Source organism: Phoca vitulina, unplaced genomic scaffold (assembly GCF_004348235.1).
Source record: "Phoca vitulina isolate PV1807 unplaced genomic scaffold, GSC_HSeal_1.0 scaffold19, whole genome shotgun sequence".
Classification (NCBI taxonomy): domain Eukaryota; kingdom Metazoa; phylum Chordata; class Mammalia; order Carnivora; family Phocidae; genus Phoca; species Phoca vitulina.
The window spans coordinates 19,337,419-19,360,129 of NW_022589722.1; the positions used below are offsets into that span (position 1 = coordinate 19,337,419).

General features: G+C 47.1%; 1 protein-coding gene across 8 annotated transcripts in view; it reads left to right on the forward strand.

Annotated features, from left to right (window-relative positions):
• Positions 1–22,711, forward strand: part of RFX4 (regulatory factor X4) — a 155,460-nt gene that overhangs the window by 70,356 nt on the left and 62,393 nt on the right. For 7 of the 8 annotated variants that reach the window (XM_032416389.1, XM_032416385.1, XM_032416386.1 and 4 more), the window contains 4 exons: positions 8,468–8,529; positions 12,643–12,856; positions 14,466–14,543; positions 20,872–21,035. In XM_032416389.1, coding sequence (XP_032272280.1) covers positions 8,468–8,529; positions 12,643–12,856; positions 14,466–14,543; positions 20,872–21,035 — 518 coding nt within the window. Of the gene's footprint in view, positions 1–8,467; positions 8,530–8,549; positions 11,020–12,642; positions 12,857–14,465; positions 14,544–20,871; positions 21,036–22,711 lie in introns of those variants that run through there. The other variant, XM_032416393.1, reaches the window with a different exon arrangement.

Below are 22,711 nucleotides of genomic sequence, written 5' to 3' on the forward strand. Positions count from 1 at the left end.
ACATGCGGAGTTTCCTTCAACTGGAGCAGTCTGTTGTTGGCCGGGGAGAAGCGTGGACAGGAGAGATGGATAACCTGGCCACCACCACTGAGAAGAGTCCCGGCAGCTCCCGGGAGGGGAGTTCTGCAGAGCTGCCCCGCTTCCCACCTCGAGCCCCACGGCGCCCCCGGCCCAGCCTGGCTGCCTAGGCTGAAAGGGAGAAGGGTGGGATTCCCGAGTAATTAAAGGGAATTTGGAAGGCTGGGATGTTGCGGAATGTTAGATCAGTAGCTAGAACAGCATGTGGTGTTCTTTAGGCAGGCTTCATTGAATCCATACAAAAAGAGAAAGAGGGGCTGCCTGCCGTCTGCTCATTTATCAAACAGCGAAACTCAGCTTTCACAGCTCCACAAAAGTGTTTGACTGTTTGCTGAGTCTTGCTCCAGAAATTAAAAGCTGAACAGCCTTAGTGGGGCTGAACCGACTCTGCATTTTGAGACTCAAACCAAACTGTGCTGGGCTTTCAGATTCTGGGACCAGCTGATTATTTGGTGAAAAGAGAGGAGAATAATTTGTAATTTGCAGCCCATAAGAAACACTTAAAAAAAAAAGCAACAGCAAACCCACTTCCCACAGGTTTTTGTTGCAGCTGGAAGGAGGAGGTACAATCTGTAACGGCCCTTTCTTTGCTCGGAGTGGGAGAAGTCTTGACCTCCGTTTGGGCAGAAAGGGATGCAGTAACAGCAGTGTCTCCACCCATCCCCCACCCCGCCAACTCAGCCACCGGCCCTTCCTCGTAGTTCTCTGCTTGAAATTACCTTTCTCTCTCTTGGAGGAGGAGGAGAGGACTCGGCCTTCCAGTATTTCTAGATAAAAAGTATTTTCACAAAGAGAACTAAATATTCCAACGGCACAAATATATTGTTGGGAGACCAGGATTTACCATGGAAGCCTGAAAAAAAAAAAGAGTCGAATGAGGATCCTCCAAAAACCCATCAAATGGGTAACTCTGTCAGTGAAGAGAATGGGCTAGAAGAGGTTGAGGATCGCGGAGACAGACGGGGGTGTTACCACAATGCGGCCCCCTCTGCTCCAGCGCCCAGCCCGTCAGCGGGTCACCGTCCCCCTGTGCCACCAGGAGAGCCCATTGAGGTAGAGCCTTGCCGTAAGCCTGTGAGGTTAGCTGAGCAAGCGTTTTATCCCCATTTTACAGACAAGAAACCTGATGCTCAAATGGAAGGTCTCTTTTGGCTCCTCAGTTTAGCACATTTTTTCCAAAGTGATAATCGCCTTCTACACTTCACGGAAAGCAACTTTATGGTATCTTTTACGAACCTTGAAATGTTTCTCCCCTTTAATCAAGCAGCTCCACACTTGAGAAACTATTATGAGCGGAGAACTCCTAAAACGCTAGCAATAAAAATAAAAATCATTATGCAAAAGGTACCGCTTATAGCATGATTTATGGCCACACAACACTGGAAACAACTTCCGTGGCCAGCCAAAGAGCTACTTCACTTGACTCTCTCATTTACTGAATCGATGAATTAATGTGCTGAGCTGTAATGTCTCCTCCCTGGACTACACAGTGGCCTTTTGATGGCCTCCCTGCTTCCACCCTAGGCCCCGATGGTCCCTTCTCCACCCAGCAGCCAGAGCCATCCTTTGGAAAGCTAAGTCAGACTTGTTCCCCACTCCCCTGCTTGGAGCCCTCTGAAGTCTCCCCATCTCATTCAGGGTAAAAGCAGAAGTTCTCACAAAGGCCTACAAGGCCCCGCGTGAACTGTGCTCCATCACCCCCTCCTGGCCTCCCGACCTCATCTTCTGCTCTCCTGAGTACTGGCTGTGCTCCGGCCACATTGGCCTCCTCGCTCTTCCTGACACACATCACACAAGCTCCTACCCCAGGGTCTTTGCACTGCCTGTTCTCTGGGCTTGCACCCTCCCTCCTCTAGATATCCATGAGGTTCATTCCCTCACTTTCTTCAGGTCACCACTCAAATGCCACATTAGCACTTAGCCCCTATCACCCTAAAGAAGAACCCCCCACCCCTACGTCCCGTTTCCCCCTCCCCGCCGCTCCTTTTGTTCCTCTCCGTAGCATTTACCTGATAGAAGATATATTGACTCTGTAATGTATTCATTTTTGGTCTTCTCCCACTAGATGTAAGCTTCCTAAACAAAGGCTGTTTCTGTTCAGCTCCATGTGGTGTCCCTCAGCCTGGTCGAGAGTCTGGCATACAGGAGGATCTCAGTAAATATTTGTTGTTGAGTGAATCCTAACTATGTACCATCAGGCAGCCACCTGTAGCTGTTGAGGCTGCAGCTCATCAAACATGGGGGAGAGCAGTGGGAGACAAGGCTGCAGGGCCAGTTCCCGTGAGCCCCATAGGCCTATGCAGGACTTGGTGGAGCTGAGAGGAGTATTGGCTGGATAAGAGGATTCTATGGACTGTGTAACTACAGTCCCTTAAACCAAACAAGTGGCTCAGGGAAGGTTTTGGAAGGACATAAGGTATAAGCTAATATTTCAAAGGTGAGTAGACATGAAGCAGACAGAGGGCATGGGGAGAGGGTTCCAGAAAATGAGAAGAGCCTGCAGGGAAAGCTATAGTAGGAGAGAGCACAGTGTATACATGAAACTTGAAACAAGTTTCATATAGCTGTGGGGACCGGGAGAGGAGGAGGGGAGAGGTGAGCTGGAATGAAGGCAGGGCCAGTCCAGCAGGACCTGGTGGGTCTGGACTTCATCTAGAGGCTTCATGGAGAAGTGGTCGTGGTGCCATGACTGGATGAGGGTCAATGAGGGGACCATGGTCACAATCTGGGCATAAGACCATGGCCTTCGGACTGGTAGTAATGGGGGATGCGGTAGAGTCTCGGTATGTTCAAGATGGAAGGAGGATGGAAGTTGGTCACAGACTGGAAGTGGCAGGTGCAGTCATGGTTTGGAGAAGGAAGAGTGCTTACCTGGCTGAGGAATCAGGAAAGGTGCACGGAGGAGCCGCGTGCATGCTGGGTGTCTGGGGATTGCTGCAGGGGGAAGGTGCAGAAGCATGGAGCCCAGAGAACTGGCCAGCACCAAGTAGTCTGATCTGGATGGAGCATGGGGCTCACGCAAGGACATTTTGAGAGCAAAGAGTGAAACAGAGTGGGGATTTGCACAGTGCATCTGAGCTCCAGAAGAAGGAGCCTCTGCTGAGTCAGCTGGCTGTGGAGAATTGTCAGAGGCCTCTGAGTAGACAGGTAGTGATCTGGATTGTTCCCTCGGTTAATCCAGCGGGGAACTCCAAATCATCCAAACAGAATGACTTTTGCTTACTGAGTAATTTTATTAAGCAGAAGAAGTTTAATTGTCAGATTTCCACTTTACTGGATGCAGGTAGATTTAATCTAAGAGGAGACACCTGCGGATATCATCTGCCTGAGGATGTCACAGTCCTGTCAGCTGTTTCTCACTTTCCCTGGGGGATTCGGGGCCTAGCTCTCAGCTGCTGTTCATAGCAGAGGCCACCAGCACATTGCCAAGAGCGTCAAAGTGAGACAAACTGGAGTCTCCATTGAAGAGTGGACGGGAACAAGAAATCCTTTCATTCCTCACCTAATGTGTAAATGCAGGAATATGACATAAAAGAAAAAAGGTTGCTGTTAAAAGAGGGGATGAGGGAGGCTTTAGGACGCTTTCATTTATTCAGAGGTAATAGTATTGTCTTGATAATGTTGAGTCACACTGGGTGCCTTTGAATCCCGGGTCTGCATCTTGTGAGCTGTGTGGCTTTGTGCGGGGGTCCTAGCCTCTCTAAGCCTCAGTTCGCTCATCTGTACAGAGGGAACAGCAATGGAGCCTGGGCCGTTGTAATGCTTAACTGAGATAATGCACGTAAAGTGGCTGGCACGGTGCCTGAACCAGGACCTGACCCCAAAGAATGTGTGTTAAGGTACAGGGCCACAGACTCTGGTCTAGAGATGTTCCAGAAAGCCCCCAGGAAACAAGGACAGATTTCTGGAGCTGTTTGCCCAGGCCTGGAGCTCAGGGAACATGGCGGGGGGCGGGGGGGAGAGGGTGTTGAGTAGCGGGATTTGAGGCTGGGGTGTTGGGCTTGAGCAGATCACAGAGGGCCTCAAGGACCAGCCTGAGCAGGCTGGATTTTTATCCAGTGTAGGCTGTGAGCAGGCATCTGGCATTTTCAACGAGGAAATGAAATGATCATATTTGGATTTTAGAAAGGTGGTGCTTGGCTGGGCAGCAAGACCGGAGGCAGGGCAGGCAGTTAGGAGGCTGTATCTGTGGTCTGGGTGAGGGGTTGTGGCGGGCGAGGGCAGTGGCTGGGGGGACAGGGAGAAGTGGCCGGGCTCAGTGGGAGTTTTCATCAGAATCAATAGGACATGGGGTTGTGCGGTGTCGGGAAGCGTGGAATCTCTCCTGCTTCCGTCTTAGGTGACTCAGCGGAGGGTGGTGCCGGCCACAGAGATGGTAAAACTGCGTGTGTTGATCCATACATTATCCAAAAGGAGTAAGTAAAACCCATAGGCCAGGGAGGAAATCATAGGACACATTGATCCATGAATTCAGAGGCCCCATTCCACAACTTGATAGTTTCTCAAGATCAGAGCACAGAGAACTTCAAACACCCTGATTGCACGTTTTGTTGCCTCTTAGAGGTAGAACAAACAGCTCCAGAAATCTGTCCTTGTTTCCTGGGGGCTTTCTGGAACATCTCTAGACCAGAGTCTGTGGCCCTGTACCTTAGCCTGGGGCCAGGACATCAGGTAGGATGCCGTTTGGATAAGTATTTAGAAAGATTCAGAACTTTGCCCATTCTCTTAAATCATGTATAATAAGGCTTAGGAACAACAAGAGCAACAACAAAATGCTGCTTTTTTATTATCTACATATTGTTTTCAGGGAATAGGCAATGATTTTTTTAAAGAAAAGAAAAAGGAAAAGAGCCACTAGAACATTCTGGAAGATTTCTGGTGCTTCTTTCAAGGTCATCTTGAACTTCTTTTGCCAATTAGGAAAATTTCCAATAAGAAAATCCTTTTCCATTTACAAAAACAGTTGACCTTGTACAAAAATCTTTTTGTTCTAGTCACAATCCTACTACCTTAACAAATATCCATTTTTACTTTTCCTTGTTCCCGTTCCATTCCTACATTTGTAAAAACATAAATTATAAGCATAGCATCAATGTAGTTTGAGGTATGCTGTTTCACTCAACATTATGTCATACATAGACTTTCTGTGCTGTGACATAGTTTTTGTTACTATCATTTTTTAAAAAGATTTATTTATTTGAGAGGGAGAGGTTGAGGGGAAGGGCAGAGGGAGAGGGAGAGAGAATCTCAAGCAGACTCCCTACTCAGCCTGGAGCCCGATCTGGGGCTTGATCTCACAACCCTGAGATCAGGGCCTGAGACAAAACCAAGAGTGGGATTGGGACGCTCAACTGACTGCACCACCCAGGTGCCCGTTACCCTCATTTTTAATGCCTGTGTCATGGTCCGCTGAGTGCACAGATGATCGTTTCTTTAGCCAGCTCCCTGCCATCAGACACTTATATTGTTTCCAATTTTTCTGTCTTATTAGTAGCCCTGCATATAGCATTTTCTTACTTCAGATTAGTTCCTTGGAATTCATAGACCAAAAGGTATGTATATTTTGTGGTTTTTTTTTTTTTTTTTAAAGATTTTATTTATTTATTTAAGAGAGAGAATGAGAGAGAGAGAGCACATGAGAAGGGGGAGGGTCAGAGGGAGAAGCAGACTCCCTGCTGAGCAGGGAGCCCGATGCGGGACTCGATCCTGGGACTCCAGGATCATGACCTGAGCCGAAGGCAGTCGCTTAACCAACTGAGCCACCCAGGTGCCCTATTTTGTGGTTCTTGATACGTATTGTGAAGGGTCGTACATAAACAGTGTCACCAGCAATCTGTGAGAGCTTCAGTCTTGCCACACCTTAGACAGCACTTGATATTATTTTCCAAATGTCTGCTAATATCAGAGCATTAAACATGGTACCTTCCTGTTGTACCTGCTGTATGGGGGAAATCTCCCAGACAAAAATGCAGAAAAATCTCTGCTTTTCCGAAGCAACTAGTGTGTGTTTATCTTGTGGGGACTGGGGCTCTTGGAACTTTATTGTATTAGATAGGTAGGAAACTCTGAACCCAAATCGTAACCCACGTTTAACCAAAGTGAAGAATCTCTCCATCTTCATGCTTTCTGTTTTTCCCTTCGATCTCTATCGGCATAGCTAAAAACGTTCAGTATTGCAGCTTTGCGAATGGCTGCTTCGTATCTTGGCAGTTCTGTGATGAGACCAGCTCTGTGATGAAAGTCTGAGGGCGTCCTTGGCCAGACGAGGTGAGGCCACCAAAACCGCGCTGCGCATCCCGGGCAGAGGGCTTAGAAAGCCCTGTCGCTGAACCCGCTCAGACCCCACCCTGAATCCTGCATTTTCCTCAGGTCACAGCAGTTTGAGAGGGACATAGACAAAGTGAGAACCCATATCCTCAGCTTCCAGGAGTTAAGGTGAAAGAAACCAGGGCTGTATCAATACAGATGTGATGCCCTCCAAGATTTCAGAGGATGACCTCATTGTTTCCTGCAGTATCATCACTGTCAGATAACATTTTTGAAGCCATTATATTTCCTAAAGCGGTATTGTCATGTTCTCTTATTAGATTTTCTAACCATCCTTGTAAGCAATGCATGTTTGTTTGTTTTCTTAACCCATTTTCAGATGAGAAAAACCTGCCCCATTTTTCACACTGGAGACAGCTTCCTAATGTACAGAAATGGCCCATCTTCATGGTACCCATTCCAGATTCTCAATTTCTCTCTGATTTGTCCACTTCCTTCCATCCCACTGATGCCAACTTAGTTGAGGCCACCATCACCTACCCCTCGGATCTGGGGAGGAGTATATAAACCCCCGAGTCCCTAGATGTCAGAAGATGAACCTAAGCACAGAGAAGTTCAAAAGCACATCCAAGTTCAAATAACTGACAGGGTCTCAGTAAATGTCTGTTGTGACTGAGCAAATCCATCAATGAGAGTGTCAGTGTGGATGGAAGAAGATGTGGATGGATCAGAAGAGACTCCTCCACATCTCTGAGAAGGCACGTGGTGTTCATGCCCCGCCAGTGGGAAGTCAGCAGTTGGGTCTCATCTCATGAAGGGCAGCCTGCAGGCAGGCTCTCTCTGCCCATGCCTGCCTGCTTGGTGATGTACTAGAGGAGGAGGGAGGCTGGAAGAGTTTGGTGAGATGAGAAAAGTCCCTCGAAGTAAAAGGGAATGAGTTGTCAGGACAATCAATGGTAATAACGGGTAATGTTTATTGGGCCCTTACTAAGTGCAAGGCTTTGTTGCAAATTATCTGCATATGTTTACTACTAGATTTTACAAGAATTCTCTAAGGTAGGGGTTATTATCATTCCCATTTTACAAATGAGGAAACTGAGTCATTTGAATGTTAACTCGCCTAACTAAGGGTCCCCAGCTAACAACTGGCTAAGTTTGGATCCCTCTAATCCAGGTAGCCTAGCTCCAAAGCCCTTCCACGGAACCCCCGCATCATACTGCCTCTCCACAAACATCATCTCTGTAAACACCAAGGATGAGGCCTGCTGCCTGTGTCTTCACCTTGGCAGATGGCTTTGCTTCCAAGTTTCTTGCAAATCTGCATGAATATCCTAGGCAACACTGCAGATGAGCCGAGCATATCCCCGGCCAGGGGTTGGGCTTCATCCCTCCACTCAGCAACACGATGGAGCTCCTCGCAGGTGCCAAGCCTGGTGCTGGGTCCCTGCTCTCAGGGAGCTTACATTCAAGTAGGGGAGGCAGAAAATAGGCACACAGGGAGCAAGTGCACAGGATAATTTCGGAGTGTGGAGTGAGAAGACTGGTCAGAGAAGGGCTCTGGGCAGACGCCTGAACGTTGTAAGCAAAGGAGCCAATCCTGTGGGGATGTGGATGAGGCTGCATTCTGGGGCGGAAGGAACTACCTTACAAAGGCCCCCAGTGGGAGTGAGCCTGGTGTGCTTCAGGAATAGGGAAAAGAATTTTAAAAAGCCAGCGTGGCTGCAGTCTGGTGAGTAAGGGTGAGTCACAGGAGAGGAAGACCAGGAGGTAAGAGCAGGGACCGGTGACATTCCAGGTGCAATGGAATCCATTGGAAGGCTTTAAGTGGCAGGGCTGACACATTCTGCATCAGCCTGTACTCCCACCACATTGTGAGCAGGAGGGAGAAGCACGGGGCAGCCAAGTGAGACCCCTCAAAGTCCAGGGCCCCACTGTCACGCCCGTGCTCACCACCCCCAGCTCCCAACACTGGTATCTTCTCCAGGGTCCCGACCGACTCCCAGTAAGTCATTGCAATCAAGGACGTGTGTTTTCCACTTTCTTTGGATTGCTCTTTGTAAAATGCAGTGACTGTGCTCCCAAATTTTCCCGATGGGTAACTGACTCTTGTGTTGACTTACAGATCATAAGGCAGCAGTTTCCTCAGTTAACCACCAGAAGACTCGGGACCCGAGGACAGTCAAAGTAAGCACCGGCGGCCGTCCCATCCGCAGAGCGCACATCTCTGAGTCAGGGGCGCACCCCCAGTCTTCTATCCTGAGCTCCGTTCACAGGCCTGGCGGGAGGTCTGGGCCTGGCACGGAGGAGCTTTAGACCTTGGGGGCCCCTCTCCCGGGACCCCTGAAACAGAGGCTGTGGGAAGGCCCAGGGCCATCGGACCCAGTCAGCTGCTTTAAGGAATCTGACTTTATGCCACCCTGCCTTTAGGTGTTCTTGTCAAATGGTCTTGGGCATCACTTAAAAGAGCACTTGGTGCTTCCTGGACCATCTCTAGGTTCCTTGGATTGTTTTGCTGAGCACATTTTCTACTCTGATAGTATCCAGTCGACCAGAGAAGCAGCCTGCACCAGTCCCTGCAAGGGAGATGGGGTGGAGAGGTCCAGCCAGGCCCTGGTACACAGGGCGTGCTGTCAACCAACCCGCCCGTGTTTGCTTTCACACTTTCTGTGTGTCTCATGTACAGTGCGAGGTACGGATCACCTGCCCTCATGGAGCATATACTCTGGTGGGGAAGACAGATCCAAACGAGATACTCAGATTGTGACAAAGAGGCTTGTCATAGAGAATAACAAAAGGAGAGTGGCCTAGTTTAGAAAGGGTAGCCCGGGAAAGGCCTTTCTGGAAGAGTCCTGAAAGGTGAGAAGGATGAGTGTACCCCTTCTTCTACGTGGGAGTTGGTGGGAATGGAATCTCTTCACTTTACAGGCTTCACTAAAATCTGGATTTATAAGATTTGCCCTAAGGCGTGTTTCAAAAATCATTGGACGTTAACAGGTGTTCCATGGAAAAGCTCTTTTGGCCACGTACGTTTGGGAAGCACGGAGTTCAGTAGGTTTCTTTATGCAGGACTTCTCAGAACCTTTATTATGTTGATATACACGGTGACTCCACTAGAGGGTGCCTTATTATGTAGCATTTCTAAATATTTTGACCATGTTGAGTAGCAGATCAGCACATACTGACTTACAAAATACTGACACTTTACGAAACAAAACCAAAAACAACCATATAGGACTTGTAAGACTTGAAACTAAGGGTTTTACTTCAAAAGCAGCATGTCCCACAATATCCCCTCACTCCCCCTGCTCCTGCCATCCCTGGGCAGCATTCCCATCCTCCCAGGGTGGATTTCACTTTGGAGCTAAGTTAGGAAAAAAAAAAAAGTAGATGATCAAACTGGGAAAACCCCTTTTTGGTAAATCTCTGACAATAACAAGACTCATTGTGTTTGTGTGTGTGTGCTTGGACGCTCTGGGGGCAATTTCCAATGAGCTTACAGAAAATTTTGAGCAGGGGACATTTTGGAATAAATTTCTAAGAATTTTCCAAGGTGACTGCTCTGAAGAACAAATCTCATCTCATCTATAAAGAAAAAAGCCAGTATTTGTTTAAAATTGAGGCTTCAGCCTTGGTAAGAGTATAGATACAAAACCACACCCCTCCTTACTTATTTGCTGGTAAGCCCATTGGTTGGCCCACGATGGGCAATTCAGTCCACAGATTCAAGAGAGTGGTTGGAAGAGTATTGAATGAATGGAAATGAATGGGTCTTTAAAGAGTCGCTGGCTCCAATATATTGTTGCTTATCTCTAAGATAGAAGAGTAGAAATAAGACTGCAAAAATAGATACATAATAGAGACAGGGAGGAAAGATGATAAAGATAGAACAGAACCATTTCCCCATCCTTTATAAACTTGGAGAAAGTTTCCTTCTGCCTACATGTGAGAGCCTGTTTTTGTTTTTTTTTCTTCTTCTTTAACCCAGAAGTTGGCAAATTGGACAGTATCTTCTTTAAAATATCGGTGGTGTCAATTTCATCGTATTCCCCTCCATAAGTACCAACCCCTTCCCCCAAGGTTGGTCACACCTTCAACCAGTTGAAAGGTAACAAGAAGCTCTAGTCTCCAACCTGCCACTCGGACTTAGAAAAATCCCTCAACAAATTTACCTTGATAGAATACATGGGGGGGGGGGGCGACTGTGGATTGTGTTGACGTGTCCTACCGAACTGAAACAGAAAAAACGAGAAGTGATCAGAGCAATAGCTTCGCTGCAATTGCTGATTTCAGCAACACACACTCTGGAAAATCAAGAAGTGGTCTGATCTGAATATGTTATCACTCCCTTGATCTCAATAGATTATAAAGGGGAACTTTGTTAAGGTTCAGGAGGCGTGTCCTAACTGCCTGGCTGGCCACCTGGAGGGCACTCCTGGAGCTCACGGAACTGGCCCCTCCCCCACCCCGAAGGCCCCTCCCCGATGGGCAGGCAGTTATGACAGTTGGGAAGTAGAAGGTGCAGAAGACAGAGAGCAGCTCAACACAAAGAAGAACTTTCTGATAACTCTCCCAACCCAAAATGAACTGGGCTGCCTTCGGAGGGCCTGAGTTCTTCATCCCAGGAGGCATTCAGATAGAGACGAGATGCCCACTAAGCAGAAATATGACAGAATGGTATCAGGAGTAAGGGGGGCAGGGAGAGGGGAGGTTATGTGTGCTCATCTCCCTGTGAAGCCTCTCCCATAACTCAGAATGCTTTCTCACTGGTATTCTTTTATGACTACCACCAACCATATCTCCATGAGCGGCAAGGAGTAATTAATATCTTGTACAGCGTTTCTGAAAGCAAGGTCCATGAGTTACTTCCAATAGCATTGCCGTGTGACTATAGAAACCTACTCTAGACCTACTAAATCAGAATCTTTGGGGGTTGGAGCCCAGGAGTCTGTATTTTAATGTTTTGTAGGTGATTCTTAGTAGTAGTGAAAGTTTGAGAATCACTGGCTTAGTGGTTAAAGCACTTTAGAGGTTCAAATCCTGCCTCTGCTCAGTGGGTGATCTTTGGGTGGGTTACTTAAATTCCCTGGGCCTTAGTTGCCTAGTCTATAAAATGGGGCTAATAGTTAATTCCAGCCTTACCGGGGTTTTGTGAGATTAAATAAGGTAATGTGTGTAGAGTACTTAGCACTACATTAGCTGCTGTGATGAGCATCAATTTACAACAGTAAATAATGGCAGTCTCTCAACGATTGGGGATCATAGAGCCGGGAATATGATGAAGGTGCTCAACCGAGCAGGCTAGTCAGTCTCAAACTGACGTGGATCAGAATGACCTGTGGTGCTTGTCCCAGGGCTGATTCTTGGCCCCCCGCCCCGTTCTGAATCAGCTGGTCTGGGAAGGGCCGAGGCATCTGTATTTTTATTACGCTCCGTAAGTGACTCCGGGTTTGCAGTCACATCCTGCAGTGTTTTCTGCTGGGCAGCATAGTGCCTTTGTGGTCAGACAGACGGGTGTTGAAGAACCTCTTCTAAAAAGCTGGATGACCTAGAGCAAATTTCTTAAGCTTTCTTCCCTCTTGCTCATCTGTAGAAAGACTGTACTAATCCCCATTTCCTAGTAGTAGTTTTCAAATTCATGTAGGTAAAGCAGTTTGCAAAGTGCCTAGTGTGTAGCAAGTGCTCAGTAGTTTCTGTAGCTAAAATCTAACAAAGTGCAGCCTCTATCCCTCCTTGGTCTTCATGGACAACATTGCGATTACTAAGCCCATTTGAGTTAATAAAGTTTCTGTCTTTTACATATCCAGTGCCAACAGAGCCACTGAATATATCTTTTTAAAGATAAAGTTAAGACTACCATTTACTGACTAAGAAAGACCTAAGCCAATGAACTGGTGGTGGCGGTACCGTTAGTGGGTGCAAACACACCCTTCTTCTTGGGTCTCCACAGAAAAGGACCCTTGAGTTCTGTACCTCTGAGATCACATTGGCTCGGTACAAGAGATTAAATACAAATGGAAATCTTTTTCATCCCCCCTTTCTGCTTTGTAAAGTATTTGACTTAACATTTTCTGTAGGAGGCAATTTTGGTTATTTTTACCTGCCTGATTGATGGCTGGCAACTTGCAACTTTGGTTTATTTCTAGATTTCTGAGATGTCAAGTCTCCCAGGAGAGTTAACTCTTCTAGCCCAGGGAGGATGGGCCCAGCCATCCTTGGCCTTGGGCACCAACCCCCTGCTCCAGAAACCCCTCCTGATAATGGTGCATGTGCGTCTCTCTCTCTCTCTCTCTGGCCCAGGTACCATTACTACGGCATTGCGGTGAAGGAAAGCTCCCAGTATTATGATGTGATGTATTCCAAGAAAGGAGCCGCCTGGGTGAGCGAGACGGGCAAGAAAGAAGTGAGCAAACAGACGGTGGCATATTCACCCCGGTCCAAACTTGGAACGTTGCTGCCAGAGTTTCCAAATGTCAAAGATCTAAATCTGCCAGCCAGTCTGCCTGAGGAGAAGGTGACCACATCTGAGGTGTTGCTGGGAGTGGGTGGCTTCCCTTTCTCTCTCTCTGACACAACACACACAACCTCTCTCCCTCTCTTTTTCTCTCTCAGTACAAAATGGTGAGTTTAAAAATATAAAGATAGAGGGGTGTGTGGGTGGCTCAGTGGATTAAGCATCCAACTCTTGGTTTCAGCTCAGGTCATGATCTCAGGGCCCGCGTCGGGCTCTGAGCTGGGTGTGGAGTCTGCTTAGGATTCTCTCTCTCCCTCTGCCTCTGCCCCCCCCCCACTCACATGCTCACTCTCTCTAAAAAAACAAACAAACAAACTAAAAAATATAAAGATAGGAATCTGAATAAAATATGGACTTTAGTTAATGATAATGTACCTGTATTTATTCATTAGTTGTGAGAAATGTACCATCCTAATGTAAAATGTTAACAATAGAGCTAATGGATGTGAGGCATATGGGAGCTCCCCATACTATTTTCAGAACTTTCCTGCAAATTCAATACTCTCCTAAAATAAAAAGTTTATCTACCTATCTAACCTCCCTACCTATCCATCTATGATATTACACTGTCTCATTTCACGAAGGAAGAACCCCTTTGCTCTAGATTGTTTTTTTAGAGGATACAGTTTATTTCCCCATGTGCGCAGAGGATGTTGTGAAATCATAGTCCCATAGACAAAGAAGACTTTATAGGTACCGTGAATCAGATAGGTTAGGTCATAGGGTATTTGGAGAAAATGACTGGAAATACATCTCTCACATACCTATCTTGAAGCAGCCCAGTGCACCAGTAGATGTAGAGCTTCTGCTGTCTACATATCCCCCTGGGAGCTGGGATACACTGTAACTGAGACGTGAGTCCTGCTCCCAGGAATCTCAGGCCAAGGGGGAAGATGGATGCTCATGCATAAGCAAACTAAGTTTACATAAAATGAATGCATGTCTACATGCAAAAAGAATATCTGTAAATGCTTTAAATCTAAGAACTAGTAAAAAAAAATTTTCCCCTCAAATTTGCTTTTTTTTTTTTAATCAATAAGTTTCCTATATTATAGCTTTAAAAGTCTTGGATAAATGGAGCTGGAGATGCAATTCTTTTGCAGAGCAGATTCCAGGAAATTTCTGAATGTCTTTTTGTCATTTTTGGCAAACACCTCTTCTTAAAAGTACTCACTGGGTTTTAACTTTTCAGTATCTTAGCTGATGAGGAGAATTTAATTAATATACCCTACTGAACTCTACTATGGGCCAGGCGCCGTGCAAAGTGCTGGATACACGAGCATGAATAATATGCCATTTAAATTTTCCCAGGGCCCATCGTCTCACGGGTGGAGAATGGGGGAGAGAGAAACCCATTTTTTCCACTGGATCACAGGGCAGGTGCTCCGATGGAGAAACATGCCCAGATGCCATGGGAGCACAGAGGAGGGAGCTCAGGTCAGAGAGCACCACGAATGAAAGTTAGACTTACTTGGGTCTTACAGGATGAGTAGATGTTAAGCGAATTTCATCCCCTCAACAGGGAATAAATGACTTGAAAATTGAAATTCCAAGGGAGGGCAGCAGTAATGTATATTAATTATGCTTTTATTGTTGACACTCCCCACAGGTCTCTACCTTCATTATGATGTACAGAACACACTGTCAGAGAATACTGGACACTGTAATAAGAGCCAACTTTGATGAGGTAGGTCAGTAAGTGTTGAGCTGTGGAATACTCTGTTAAAATATTGTAGTAGGAGGAGCTCCTATTTCGCGAGCTCCTACCGGGTGCCAGACCTTTGGAAACCCCTGATGTGCATTGCATTAGCTCACATGATCTTTCCAGCGATCCCAGAAAGCAAGCACTGTCCTTACCCCTATTTTACATATCTTCTGTGTGGACAGCAGTGGCCTGGCCTGCTCCTTGACCTAACTCATGCCCTGCCTCCTGCCCCGCTGGCTTGCGAGGGAGGTGGTTTCACGGTGTTATCGTTATAGCCAGTATTATAGGTTCAGAGAAACTGAAGGAAAGCTTTCCTATATTTTAGATTTAATCTTTTCCTGAGGCTCCATTTTCTTTTTATTTTAAAATAGTACAGTTAAAGGATGGAGAGGAGAAATAAGAGAGGATGAAGTACCAGTTACATAACTGGAGAGACAATAAAATCTTGCCTAAAATGCCATCCAAAAGAGCCTTCCAGAGGGATGGCAAGAAGCCACACATTTCACCCGTTAAACCTGAGGCCTTTCTGTTTCCAGAAAATGCCATCAGGCCAAAAAAAAAAAAAATAAAATAAAATCTAAACCCCTCATCTCCCACCCCCTGGCATAGTTTGTGGACATTGAATTTGAGGACGATGCAGGCTCCAATGGGGCTATAAAAACCAGGAGCTATTGGTGGACAGGATCCCGGAGATTCCCTAATGTGTGTTTGGGGGGGGGTGCACTGTGGGAGAGGGGAGGGTACAAAATGGCGTAAAGCACAAAATGCTCTCTCCCCCACATTCTTGTGCCTTTCTGCTGCCATGTCTCACAACGGTGAACATTCACTGTGTGCTCCACTTACTTGTGTGAGCTCATTGACTGTTCCCTCATAACCTGGGTGCTGGTGGTTGCCTGCAAGCTGGCACTTGGCTCACAGACCACAGCTCCAGAGGAGATAGCAGGGTACTGGTAGAGAAGGACTCTTGATCCTGCTCTTGGCTTTTATTCATGAAATTGTTTAAACCTCCCAATTCCTTGAGCAGCCATTGAAGTGGTTTTTTTTTTTTTTTAAAGAAAGAAAAATCACTGCTTTCTCTCATGTTGTGGTTTGGCTATGTCTTACATCCCAAAGATCACTGAGATGAGAGCAGATGAAGGTTCATCCTCAGTTCAGACAACGCTGGCTTCTGTAACAAATAACCCTAAGTTTTAATACATTAGAAGTTTATTTCTCACTGGTGTCACGACCCAGTGTGGATGCTCACAGGGGGAAGGCTGGTTCCTGGGGGTAGTTGAGGGACCCAGGCTCCTTCCACCATGTGGCCACACCCTGTCCTAGAGCCTTGGCATCCTCTTTGTTCAGCTGACCAATGGGGAAAAGGATTACAGGGAAGACATACCCACTTCTTAACCTTGTCAGCCCAGAAATAAAACACATTATTTTTGCCCGTGTTCCATTGACAAAACCTGGTGTCATGGCCCAACTTTGACGGAAGGGGATCCAGTCCCTCCCTGGGTAGCACTTCACTACCACGGAAGAGGAGCTCAGAGCTGTAGGGGCCAGCTGTCTCTCTCCACTACAAGTACTAACCACAGAACTAGTGACCATCCCATGTACTTCATTCACCTCAAAACTCACTCTCATCATCTCATTACACTTAATTCCATGCATTAATCCCAACACTTACTGGGCACCTAATGGCCATGCACCTGTTATAAGTCTCAAGAATGGGGCAAGAAGAAAGACCCAGTCTGGGGGGTAGGGGAATAGGAATGCACACCAGAAATTCGGATGCAGAGTATATAGTGAGGACTGCAGAAACCTTCAGGAGGCTGAGTGCTCCTGTGGGGAAAGTGCCAGACTCGGAGCCCAGGCTCTGCCATGAAGGCCTTTATTGTTTATCCTAGAAATGAAGATAAAAATATTATCCCTGCTTTTCTAATGCATAGGGTTCCTGGAAGGAGAAGATGAGACAATGCCTAGCAAAAACCCTTTGTAAACTATAAAAGGTCATACAAATGCTTGCTCTTATCAGGTATGTCAACCAGAGAGTTAAAAGACTTGCTCAAGGTCACACATTCGGTTAGGGCCAAAGTCATGACTGCCTCTTTTGTCACCTGACACCTCCAGTCCAATATTCTTTCCACTCCCTTAGCAGGGATATTTGGTGGCTGTTTTTTAAATGGGTAATCAAGATGTAGTTCATTCTACCCAGCCACAAAAGAATGAAAGGGGATATTTTCCCTTTGATGGGCATGGCTTTCTCCCACAGCTGAGAAAAGTCATGGGTAAGTGGATGGTGGGTGCATCTGGTACACCTTGACATTGCAGTTTGCTTCAGGTCTTCAAGATCTTTAAGGGTTGAGGTTATAACTAATTCTGGGATCACATTCTTAAATTATCTTGTTGGCTGGCTCACTGTTTGTCTCTTACCAACACAGGGTAAGCCCTTGAGGGCAGGGACCTTGTCTGTCTTGTTTGCTCCTGTATCCATGTCAGCCATACTCTTGGGCTCTCAGTAAATATTTGTTGGGGAGATGAGTGCATGGATGGATGGGCGAAGGGTTGTAAAAATGTCACGGCCTTGTAGCACAGTCAGGCAAGTACAGAGAGCCCCAGTCTGCACAGAGGGGACTCCCTGCAAAGCCTTCTCCAGACTGCATTGCATAAAGAGCTGTCAAGTCCAGAGAGTCTTGTGTTTGAGTCCAAACCCACCACTTACCAGTCTGTGACCTTGAGCAAGGTACATAACCCCTCTGAGCCTCAATTTCTTTGGCCATAAAATGGAGATGATCATTTTATCTAAATAAGAATTCATGGAAGTGTCTGATTTTGAAATCAGAGCATAAGAATGGTAGGTATTTTGGTAGCTAATGTTTTGTTGACATCCTTTCAACACCGTAGCAACTAAGTATCCCTGACTGGAAGTTATCAGATGTGTTTCCACAAGGTGCTAGTATATTCGGGATGAAGTAAATACGGATATGGAAAAGAAATAGAAAACCTACATAGGTATTCTTAAGGAAATTGTCTCCTGATGCTTCACTGAGCCAAGAAGGAAAGGGCTGGTGGGAGTTCAGGGGACTGAAGCAGCTAATCCAGAAAACTTTAAATAATGCTTTTCCATCCTTTGCCTCTGATGATTTCACCACTTACACTTACAAGGAATAAGGAAACCTCCTCCCTTCTGGCTGATAATCAGTTTCTGTTTGTTAGATGCCTACATGCTGCCAGGCATTTTGCCTCAGTGATCTTATTGGGTCCTAGTACTGGGTAGACATGATCTCTATTTTATAAAAGCTGATAGCTCTCATATTTAGATATTTAGGCCTAAGCTCCAGACTCAGTTGAATTGACATCCAACTTAACATGGCCAAATCAGAGCTCTGACTTTCCACCTGAATTTGTTTTCTCCATCTCAGATTGCCATCACCACTCACCCAGTTGCTCAAGCCACGAATCTTGATGCTTCTCTTTCCCTCACCCTGCATATCCAGCCCCTTGGGAGGTCCTGCCAGCTCCACCTCCTGCGTAACACTGTGTCTATTCATTTCACACTCAACTTCTAAGTCTCGGCTCTTGACCTTTCCACTCTTCTCCCTCCTTCCTTTTCCTTCTCACTCCGAGGAACAAGTACCTTAGGATGTTAAATGGCCTGAAATGTGGAGGGTAGAAAGTGAGGTCAAAACTGACCAACACCCGCCTCTCCAAAGGCTGCTTAGGAAACTGAGGACTGATCAGTGCTCCCTGTGCAAGTTGAGCAGGCTTAAAACAGACAGATGCCTGCTAAAGACTGATTTTCCACAGATTTGTTTTAACCTACACAGCCGCTGATCTTTTCCAGAATTTCTGCTAGAAATTGACTGCTCACATAAAAAAAAAAAAAAAAAAAAAAAAAAGGAGTAGGGCTGCATGCAAGGAGAGCTAAGAAAGATAGATGAATTCAGAAGCTACCAAATCGTAGGAATCAACTGGGCAGAGGTTCTTAGGTGGTGTTGGAAGGGCAGGAAGGGAGGTCCAGGGCCCGGCCTGAGGCTGATGCCTGGGACAAGCTGGGATCAGGGAACAATGGAGGGTCCTCTAGAAAGAAAACACCTTATCCAAGAGCCCCAGCCATCTCCAGGCTCAGGCCAAACCCAGCAGTCAGCCACCAGGTGTCCCAATGACAGAACAAGAGCCTTGACAGGTGAGCAGAACCACAATGGGGATCCTGGCTGGGCGACACTCAGAAGCTTAGGCGAGGTGTCACAAAGCTTAGGGGAGTCCACGGATTTCTTGGGGCTGGTAGTGACAGTGTCTCCATGATGTAAATCACCACCACCACCACTAACCTTTATTAAGCATCTACTGTGTGCCAAGCACTAAAATAGGTACTTTTTAGGAATCTTTACCAAAACCTATGCAGTAAGTGCCACTTTTACTGCCATTTCACAGGTGAGGAAGCTTACCTATCTCTAAGCTTAGAGATATTACACCCCTGGTTGGTAGTGGGGCCAGGGTTGGAAGTCTGGAAGACAGTCTTCACGCATCTGCATTTTCTGTTTTAATTTTCGATCTGGCTGAATGCTCTGCGATATTTTCACTATTGTGGAATAAATGGAACTGTGACCTAAGTGTCACAGTTTATAAACCTGAACTCCATTCACCACTTTGATCATGTTTTTGTTCAATTACCATGTACCCCCTAGGAAGTCAGGGGACATGATTTCTCCCCATGCCTTATCTCCTAAGCCTCCCACTCAGTGCAGGCCATGGATGTCAGGGAAGTCAGCCACAGGAGGCTGAGCTCAGGTCACCAGACTTGAGTCAGAGGTAGCCTGGTCAGAGGAAAGCAAGACCCTACTCCTAGAAGGGGCCTGAGGGACACTGCAAGTCGCCAGGGCAGGGGTAGAAAACTGGGAAGCGGGCAGCCATCCAAGGAGAGCTATGGGTGTCAGGAATGGGGTAGAAGGCCTGTTACCACGAGAAGAACAAACTAGTCATGAGACTGATCGGCCGAATGACTGAGACAGACATGGGCTCTGTCTCATCCATTCCCTGACATGCTGTCTGGATTTGGACATGTAAGTTAATATCTCTACAGAATGGGAGCAAGGATTCTCAGCTGTAGTAATATTACAAGTGTTCCATGAGAGAACCTATGTGAAGTACCTGGCATGTCGTAGTCCCTCGATAAATAAAGCTAATGCCCACAGTAATACTACCTCCAAAGTATTAGACAAGGGGTACTAACATATCTTTTGCATTGGATCAGGGTTGATTTAGGGAACCAGGAATATGGGTGATGCTACACCTGAGGGTTCGAGAGTACCCATCTGTGGGGAAAAGAAGGACACATAGTCCAGGAACCAAGTCGAGCCTATGAGAATTCACAAAAATTCAGTCATTCGTTCCCTATCTTCAAGATGAGCCACTCCTCAGTGTTAGCTAAACTCTAGGTATTTTTTTTTTTAATTCTAGGTATTTTTAATAGTATTATGTACATCAGTTAACCATCTTTGCTGTTCCCCTTCACTTCCCTTATCTTGTCCTGCACCCCAGGCCCCCACCTGCTCTCTCCCTGACCTCCAGCTCACGCACTAGAAGCTGGAGGTATACAGGCCACCGAGGAGTTGTCTGCCTTAGGTACGGGCTCTGCCACGTGCTCATCAGCCCCACAGCCAGGCCCCTGCTGTCATATTGATAATGCACTCTCGAGTGCCGCCTGTGTTTCTGTTCCGTGCTACTGGTTGGGGTGGGAATGCCCACGTGGCTTACCGCCCGCATACCACTATCTGGCATCCCATAGTGGCAACAACCAGGGCTCTTTGGGGAATGGAGGAATTTGGATAGGAAGAGGTCCTTGCATTTTCTTCCGGGTTTGGTACACACATTTGAATCGGGAGACTTGTCTGAGACCTGTAATTTCCTCCCTTCGAGATACATGCCTTTTACCAGGACCTCACACGTTACTCCCTTCTTTTTGAGAACACCCAAGGGCCCCCAAAAGGCCCAAAGAATAGTGAGCGCTAGCACTCTGAGTTTGTTAAGAGCAATATCCCACCTTCCCTTCCTTAAACTTCCCCCGGACCATGGTGAGCATGAAGGGGTCGCCGGGTTAATGTGCTAGTCCTCTCTCGCAGGGCACAGTCGACCCCAGGCTGCCAGGCCAGGTGGTTCTGCAGCGGAGGGTGTAGCGCACAGATGGGCAGGGGGAAGGTGGGGGCGGGACCTCCTCTCCCACAGCAGGGGGAACGGACGACCCCAGTGCAGGCTGGTGAAGTCCCCAGGCTGTGTTGGGAGGGCCCCGGGTAACCTCATGGTTCTCCTTTCTTGTGGGTCAATACAGGTTCAAAGTTTCCTTCTGCACTTTTGGCAAGGAATGCCCCCCCACATGCTGCCTGTGCTGGGCTCCTCCACGGTGGTGAACATCGTCGGCGTGTGTGACTCCATCCTCTACAAAGCTATCTCGGGGGTGCTGATGCCCACCGTGCTGCAGGCGTTACCGGACAGGTGGGCATGCTTCTTGTCGTGACGCGCCCTTAGCACGGAGCGTTCTTGCCTCTCTCTCACTGAGCATAATCCGCTGCTGTCAGGGCTTCTCCCTGGTAAAGACCGTAGACATTGGGCTTTTAAAAATTCAATTGGATTTACAGTTTTTAATATAAATAAAAATTTGAACATTTTGAACCCTTTGTATGGTTCAAAATTCAAAAGGTGTAATGCGGTATATGGTGAAAAGTCTCCCCCCACCAACTCCTGTTCCCCAGACACCCCAGACCTCTCCGTAGAGCATCAAATAGAGTCATTTTCTTGGTACGGGGTGAGGGTGATGGGGTCCAACCAGATCTGCTGTGCACATAGAACCAATGCATATATTTTACTCTTGTTCTCTTTCTCACTGAAACGGTGATATACTCTATTATACTGTTCTGCACCTTGTTTTAAAAAAACAATCTTGGAGCTTATGCTGGGGCTTCTGTGCCCCTCCAGATCACTCCCTGCCGTGCCCCATGCTGCCCCTTGTCCAGGGGCTGGAGCCCTCACAAGGCTCCTTTTCCTGTGGCATCCAGCTGGGGTCAGCCAATGGGGAGATCAGAAGGAGAGAGGGAGAAGAGGGAGATTGGGAGATGGACTCTGTCTCCATCCCTGGGAGGTCACCTTAGGCTGGCTGTGGCCATCCACAGGCCTCTGGGGCCTTCCAGCATACCACCAGATTCAAATTCTTCCAGAGTACCTTGTGCTTAGGTTGGAAGCTTGTCCTTCGGACATGGGGTGGATGAGAGCCTCCTGCCCCTACCCCCCGCATAGCAGTGGTCCCCCTCATGGGCTCCTACATGCCTGTCGACACCTTCATAACTTGTCCCTTGTAAATAAACTCTCCTATTTTGAGTGGCCTCTGTTTCCTGTTGGGACTGGTAGAGAACCTTCCACATCAGTCTGTAAAGAGATTTTATTCTTTTTTATACCTGCGTACTGTTTCCACTGGACTGAACGTAAACGGTTGTCTTCATGTTTCCAGTCTTGTTTTACTACAAATAATGCTGTGATGAATGATGTACATTCTTTTTCGGGGTTGGGGGGTGGGGGGTGCATTAGCTTCCCAGGGCTGCAGCAGCAAGGTAGCACAAACTGGGTGGCTCAAAACAACAGAAATGAATTCTCTCATAGTTTGGGAGGCCAGGAGTCTGAAACAAGGTGTTGGCAGCCTTGGTTCCTTCCAGAGATGTCCTCTGTGCCTCTCTCCTAGCCTCTAGTGGTGGCTGGAAGTCCTTGGTGTTCCTTGGCTTATAGACGCATCTCTCCAGTCTCTGCTTCGTCTTCACATTGACTCCCACTCTGTGTGTCTCTCTGTGTCTTATAAGGACACTTGTCATCGGATTTAAGGTCCATACAGTTAATTTAAGATCTCATCTCAAGATCCTTAATTCAGGGGCATCTGTGTGGCTCAGTCGTTAAGCTTTTGCCTTCGGCTCAGGTCATGATTCCAGGGTCCTGGGATTGAGCCCCGCATCGGGCTCCCTGCTCAGCGGGGAGCCTGCTTCTCCTTCTCCCACTCCCCCTGCTTGTGTTCCCTCTCTCGCTCTCTCTCTCTCTCTGTCAAATAAATAAATAAATAAATCTTAAAAAAAAAAAAGATCCTTAATTCAATCACATCTGCAAATAAGGTCACCTTCACAGGTGCCAGG